The 7,474-nt window shown below is 41.1% G+C and overlaps 1 protein-coding gene across 1 annotated transcript; it reads left to right on the top strand.

Moving 5' to 3' along the window:
• Nucleotides 1-612: 612 nt before the first annotated feature.
• On the top strand, nt 613-3,765 carry LOC147447434 (pentatricopeptide repeat-containing protein At4g18520, chloroplastic-like). The gene has a single exon (XM_086523231.1). It carries the CDS (start codon nt 620-622, stop codon nt 3,041-3,043), a length of 2,424 nt encoding a protein of 807 aa, XP_086379357.1. The 5' UTR covers nt 613-619; the 3' UTR covers nt 3,044-3,765.
• Nucleotides 3,766-7,474: the final 3,709 nt, after the last annotated feature.

Genomic DNA, 7,474 nt, shown 5'->3' with positions numbered 1-7,474 from the left:
AATAAGAAGAGGAAAATGGAATAAATTACTCTCACTCAAGTGTGATGGTTGCTTATCCCATTTGCCTCTCGAGTTCAAGGTTCCTTGGTTACATGGTTGAGGTCTCTTCCTATTGTTGCTACAATGTTAAAACTTGTATTGTAGTTCATCACCATTGTCTCTCTTCTTTGCTGAATAGGCCGAAACAATGTTACTACATCCCTTGTTTGTGCCACTTTGAAGCAACCATTGTGTCCTTCAATGTCACACACCATTAATGGCTCTCACACTACGCCACTAAGGTAAAGAAATCATTTAACCAAAGTGATTTTATCAAGGTATTTGTGCCATTAGCACTACTTCGCCACGTGCCATGTCCACAATAGAGAGAGAGAGAGAGAGAGAGAGAGAGAGAGAGAGAGAGAGAGAGAGTCAATCGCCCCCAATTGAAACACAAAGAGAATCTCCTTGGGCATCTTCGATTTTCTATTTGTTTACTGTGGTGCATACATAATATCTTCACTACACATTTATACCGACAAAATGTGTGTGCGCTTGTGTAACCATATAGTGGCTTTCAAAATTTAAAAGGCAACGTCGAGAGTTCAACCGCCATATCATTCAGATTCATTAACGTCTTATGGAGAAGCTCCCTGAGAACGTAATGAGACTTTCTTTTCTGAGCTCACTGAAAGCTTGTGCTAAGAAGAAAGATTTGTACCGAGGCAGTAGGATACATGCTGATATTCGCGCTAGTGGGTTTCTTGAGAAGGACACACACTTCGGGAGCGCGTTGGTCAGTATGTATGCCAAGTGCGGTGCGCTTGTCCAAGCACAACAAGTCGCTGATGAGCTTCCTGTTTGCGATGTAGTCACTTGGACTGCACTTATCGCAGGGTACGTCCAACATGGGCAGGGCCGGGAAGCTCTGAGCTGTTTTCATCAGATGCGGAGCCACGGCTTCTCTCCAGATGCGGTCACATATGCTTGCATTTTGAAAGCATGTGGCATCCTGCAAGATGTTGGCACGGGCAAACAAATTCACCATGACATTGTTAGTCAAGGGCTGTTGGAGAAAGACATCGTACTTGGCAATGCTTTAGTTGACATGTATGCCAAGTGTGGTGTACTTTTGAAAGCACGAGAAGTTTTTGACACACTTCTTGTGCGAGATGCCGTCTCTTGGACTTCACTGATTGCAGGATATGCCCAGCACGGGCACGGCCAGGAAGCTCTGAGCTGTTTTCAGCAGATGTGCAGCCAGGCTTTCTCCCCAAATGCAATCACCTATGCTTGTGTTTTGAAGGCTTGTGGCCTTATGCAAGATGTGGGGATGGGCCAACAAATTCACTATGACATTGTTGGTCAGGGGCTGTTGACAAAAGATGCTGTGCTTGGCAATGCTTTGGTCGACATGTATGCCAAGTGTGGTGTTCCTTTGAAAGCACATAAAGTTTTTGACACGCTTCCAACGCGGAATACCGTGTCTTGGACTGCATTAATTGCAGGATATGCCCAACAAGGGCAGGGCCAAGAAGCTTTGAGATGTTTCCAGCAGATGCGGAGTCAAGGTTACCCCCCAAATGCAATCACCTATGCTTGCGTTTTAAAGGCATGTGGCATTATGCAAGAAACCGACACGGGCAAAGAAATTCATGACGAGATTGTTCAGCATGGGCTATTGAAAAACAACATCATGCTTGGCAATGCTTTGGTTGACATGTATGCCAAGTGTGGTGTACTTTTGAAAGCACAACAAGTTTTTGATACCCTTCCTGCCAAGGATGCCGTCTCTTGGAATGCATTGATTGCAGGATATACCCAACAAGGACACGGTAAGGAAGCTTTGGGCTGTTTCCATTGGATGCGAAGCCAAGGTTTCTCCCCAAATGCAATCACATATGCTTCAATTTTGAAGGCATGTGCCATTATGCAAGATGTTGGCATGGGCAAACAAATTCATGATGATATTGTTAGTGAGGGGTTGTTGAAGAAAGATGTTGTGCTTGGGAATGCTTTGATTGACATGTATGCCAAGTGTGGTCTACTTTTGAAAGCACAAGAAGTTTTTGACAAGCTTCCAATGCGGAATACTATCTCTTGGAATGCATTGATTTCAGGGTATGCCCAACAGGGGCACGACCAGGAAGCTCTGGACTGTTTTCAGCAAATGTGGAGCCACGGTTTTGCCCCAAATGCAATCACCTATGCATGTGTTTTGAAGGCATGTGGCATTATGCAAGATGTTGGCCTGGGCAAACAAATTCACGATGACATTGTTAGTCAGGGGTTGTTGAAAAACAACGTCGTGCTTGGCAATGCTTTGGTTGACATGTATGCCAAGTGTGGTGTACTTTTGAAAGCACAACATGTTTTTGCTGAGCTTGCTGTCCAGGATGTCATTTCTTGGAATGCATTGATTGGTGGATTTGTCCAACATGGGCACGGCCAAGAAGCTCTCGGTTGTTTTCAGCGGATGCGGAGCCAGGGCTACTCTCCGGATGTGGTCACTTATGCTTGCGTTTTGCAGGCATGTGGCATTGTGCAAGATGTTGATGTGGGCAAACAAATTCATGAAGAGGTTTTTAGTCGAGAGCTGTTGAAAAACAACATGATGGTTGGCAATGCTTTAGTCGACATGTATGCAAAGTGTGGTGTACTTTTGAAAGCACAACAAGTTTTTGACGCGCTTCCTGTTTGGGATGCAATCTCTTGGAATGCTTTGATTGCAGGATATGTCCAACGCGGGCAGGTCCAAGAAGCTCTGAGATATTTTCAGCAAATGCGGAGCCAGGGTTTCTCTCCAGATGCAGTCACATATGCTTGCATTTTAAAGGCATGTGGCATTATGCAAGAGACTGACATGGGCAAACAAATTCATGATGAGATTGTTAGTCAGGGGCTGTTGGAGAACAACGTTGTGCTTGGCAATGCATTGGTTGACATGTATGCGAAGTGTGGTGTACTTTTGAAAGCACAACAAGTTTTTGACGTGCTTTCTGTTCGTGATGCAATCTCTTGGACTGCTCTGATTGCAGGATATGCTCAACATGGGCAGGGCTAGGAAGCTCTGGGCTGTTTTCGTCGGATGCGAAGTGATGCCTTGTCTGGGCTGTACTTACTGGAGGACATGCCAGCAAGGGCTAGCCACAGTAGCTCTGGACTGTTTCCAATGGATGCAACAGGAGGGCATATCCCCAGATGCATCATTTTGGTCAATCTGCTCAATGCATGTAGTCACTCAGGTCTGATCAATAAGGACCAAATGTGTTTTGAAAACATGATGAAAAGATTTGGCATTGCATCATCAAAGAAGACTACACTCGTATGGTTCATTTTTTCACTTTTTGAAAATGGGATGAGAACTTTAGTTTTTCAAAAGTTTGTTTTTGTCTAGGTCCTCAATAGAAGGGAATCCGCTTCTTTGTCAGATCATGGAGAGGACCCACTATGGCGGCGAAGGCTCGAATGAAACGCCGATAATATGTGCAGAGGCCGAGAAAACTTTGTACGTCATGTCTTGTAGTTGGCGTAGGCCATTCTACAACTGCTTGAATCTTATCAGGGTCCTTTCTCACCTGGTTGTGAGATACTATATGGCCAAGTAGTGAATTTCTTTTAGAAAGAACTCACCCTTCTTAGCATTCACAAATAATTTGTGTTTGTGTAATTCTTCAAACGCTAATGCAAGATGCATATAGTGTTCTTCTTTCGACTCTGAGAAGATTAAGACGTCGTCGAAGAAAACTCTTGTAAATCTTCTATAGTAGTGAAAGATTTTGTCTATCATTTTGTTGAATGTAGTTGGTACATTAGTGAGTCCAAAAGGCATCACTGAGAATTCATTCAACCCAAGGGTTGTTCTAAGTGAAGTCTTATGCACATCCTGAGGAGCTATGCGGATTTGATGATACCCGCTCTTCAAATCTATACGACTAAAGACACTTGCTCTTTGTAACTTCTCAAGAATGTCATCAATCCGATGGATTGGGAATCGATTCTTGATTGTGATCTTGCTCTAAAGAGGAAGAAAGTTGTGAAGCAGACACATCTGTCTCTCTTGCAAAAATTAAGTACGTTGAACCATATTTTTTAATTACTTTCTTAATTGCAATGTGATTGGCGATGGGGATACACCAATCACTTCCATCCGCAAGCACAAGATATTGCTTCCCTCTATAATCAAAGGGTAGTTTTTTGAACATAATCAGGAATGGGATGCATCATGTAATGCCAAGGCATTCCCAAGATAATATCACACCCTTCAAAGAAAGACTCTTGATCTTTGTAGTCGTCGATCTTTAAATTCGGCTTTTCTATGATACTATCACACCCTTCAAAGAAAGACTCTTGATCTTTGTAGTTGTTGATCTTTAAATTCAACTTTTCTATGATTGGAGTAGAACTGAAGTTCTGTCCTTTGAACGCAGATTGTGCTTGAATGGAAACTCCAAAACGGTTGGGCTATAAATTCAGGTAGCATTCCCAAGATAACATCACACCCTTCAAAGAAAGACTCTTGATCTTTATAGTTGTTGACCTTTAAATTCAGCTTTCCTATGATTGGAGTAGAACTGAAGTTCTACCCTTTGAATGCAGATTGTGCTTGAATAGAAACTCCAAAACGGTTGGGCTGTAAATTCAGGTAGAGAAACATGCATCCCATTCCTGACTATGTTCATAAAACTTTATCCTTTGATCGTAAAGGAAAGCAATATCTTGTACTTGCGAATGTAGGTGATTGGCATATTCCCATCGCCAATCACATTGCATTAAGAAAGTAATGAAAAAATGTGTTTCGACGTACTTAATTTTTGCAAGAGAGAGAGAGATGTGTCTGCTTCACAACTTTCTTCCTCTTTAGAGCAAAAAAGAATTAACTTATTAGAAAGTTTTGAAGATTATTTTGTAGATGAACTTCCAAATGAACTCTCACCTTCTCGACCTAAGGATCATACAATTGATTTGATTTCAGGAAATTCTTCTCCAAATAAGTCCCCTTATCGAGTTAGTCTAATGAAGCAAGAGGAAATCCTCAGTAGGTTAATGAACTTTTGGAGAAGGTCTTAATAAGGCCTAGTACTTCTCCATATTGTTCACCTGTTTTGCTAGTACAGAAAAAAGATAGCACATTCCGCATGTGCATAGACTATAGATCTTTTAACAAGATCACAATCAAGAATTGGTTCCCAATCCCTCAGACTGATGACATTCTTGATAAGTTACCAGGAGCAAGTGCCTTTAGTCGTATAGACTTGAAGAGCGGGTATCATCAAATCCGCATAGCTCCTCAGGATGTGCATTAGACTTCATTTAGAATAACCTTTGGGTTGTATGAATTCTTAGTGATGCCTTTTGGACTCACTAATGCACCAGCCACATTCAACAGAATGATGGATAGAATCTTTCACTCATATAGAGGATTTACTGGAGTTTTCTTCAATGACGTCTTAATCTTATCAGGTTGTGAGTGTGCTCTATGCATTGGATCCCTCCATGGAAACTTGAGAGTAGCCCCTTGCAACATATGTGGTGGTTTCGTGCTTCCATTGTTTAAAACAAGGGTTCTCATAGCCATAGCCAGCTTTTGGTGAAGATTCATCGCGAAAAGTTGTAGCAGGCACTCTCTCCGTAGAGTGTGGTGGATATAAATTCTTTGTTTTCAGTCCCTAATCATCTCTTTTAGGGTGAATTTTAGTAAAGTACTCATAGAATCTAGTTCTTCTCTATCTACACTACACATACACAAAGTTTGGTGCGATTTCATTGCGAAAAAGGTCTCTATTTCGGCATTGGAACGTGCTCAGGTAGCATGGCGGAAGCACATAGTAACTACAGACCAGAGTAACTACAGATTAGTGACAATGAACACTGATGAAACTAAAGAAATTATATTGCTGGAGGTTACAAAGGTAAAAACTCAGAGCTATAGAGATGGTAGATATACAAAAGAACTCCCTTACAAAAGAGACTGCAAGGCCTCCTTTTATACAAGATTGAGCACTTGCGTAACTTACAAGCTGGGCTACGTCTCCCAGTATTATTTAAAGTGACTTTTCAAAGTGAGTGGGATTTTTGTCAGGACTGAAGTCACTTTTATTCTTCAGTGTAAAGTCACTGATTAGGTCATTTTGATACGGAAAATTGTTCGTATTTCTTGAAACAAATTCGTAGGTGATGTCAAAGTGACTTAAGTTATAGGCCCACCGGTAAATTCGAGCGTTGCCCACTTTTCCAGCATTTTGTCTCTTTTAGAAATTTGTCAAAATGCTTTAGATCGCTTCTTAGAGAAAGAAACTCCTATAAAAAATAGTCGAAAGGATAAGACCGCATTCACACCTGCAAGGAGTTCACGTTGAATGGAATGATAGCGCAGCTCAGCGTCTTTTGAAGCAACCAGAAGCCCATCTGCATATGATAGGAGTATCATTATTTAATTCACACAAAATTCCTCCCCAAGCTTCTTCAGAAGCATCAAAATAAACAATAAGGGGCTTATTGGTAGGAATTTGGAGAGGAGGGAGATTATTGCAAATATGCTTGATCTTGTTCACTGTCTTGGAAAGCTTGCCAAACCAAAAGAATATTTTACTTCTTTCTAATTCCTTTAAAGGAAGTAAATCTTTGGCCAGACGAGGATATTGAGGGGCAATCCATTGCAGGCATCCAATAAAGGATTGAACTTCTTTGCGATCATTAAGTTGATTCGAAAAATTCTGAAGTTTCTTCAATACATGTTCCTGCATTTTTATACATCCTGAAGATATTTCTACTCCAAAAAGGCTACCTGTGGTTGGTAAAGCTCAATCTTTTTAATGCTGAGCACTAATCCTGTCTTTTGTAGTTTCCGTATAAACAGGTGTAAGTGATTTATGTGAATTGCACTATCCTTGGAGTAGACTAGGATGTCGTCAATGTAGAGAAGCAAAAATTCTTTGCAATCGGCGAATAGGATTTCTATCCGCTCTTGACACAGGGATGGTGTTGGCTTCAAACCCATTGGAAGAACGTTCCATGCATACATGCCTTGTGGTACCATAAAGCCAGTTTTAAACCTGTCTTTAGGTTGAATTTAGAGAATACCTTACAATCTTTAATTCTCCTCAACAAATCATCCTTTAATGATAGAGGAAAACTTTTAGTCTCTTAGAACCAATCATTGATTGGTTTATAGTTGATTACTAACCTCTTTTTTCCTTGGTTTTGTTCTGAATGATTGTTGACATAGAATGCTTGACATGCAAAAGCATTGTTAGATGGAGAAATCAAACCATCCTTGAGAAGTTGATTTATCTCTTCATTGCACATTCTTATATCCTCTAAAGACATTCTAGGATGTGTGGCTTTCAACCCTTTAGGTTGAGGTTCTCCGGGAAGAGAAATCCAATATTCCTCTTTATCCCAAAATGCAAAGGGATTGTCGTCGCTAGTCTGCTCAGCCAGTTGGGCGGCTATCAACTCAAGCTTAGATGAATACCTCTTTTTCTCTACTTCA

Source organism: Adiantum capillus-veneris, chromosome 11, assembly GCF_014529385.1.
Source record: "Adiantum capillus-veneris isolate H3 chromosome 11, ASM1452938v2, whole genome shotgun sequence".
NCBI classification, from domain to species: Eukaryota; Viridiplantae; Streptophyta; class Polypodiopsida; order Polypodiales; family Pteridaceae; genus Adiantum; species Adiantum capillus-veneris.
This window is presented reverse-complemented; position numbering and strand designations above follow the sequence as displayed.

Bases quoted from the DNA above. Each gene is read 5' to 3' on its own strand.
- LOC147447434 (XM_086523231.1), top strand. From the start codon at position 620: ATGGAGAAGCTCCCTGAGAACGTAATGAGACTTTCTTTTCTGAGCTCA.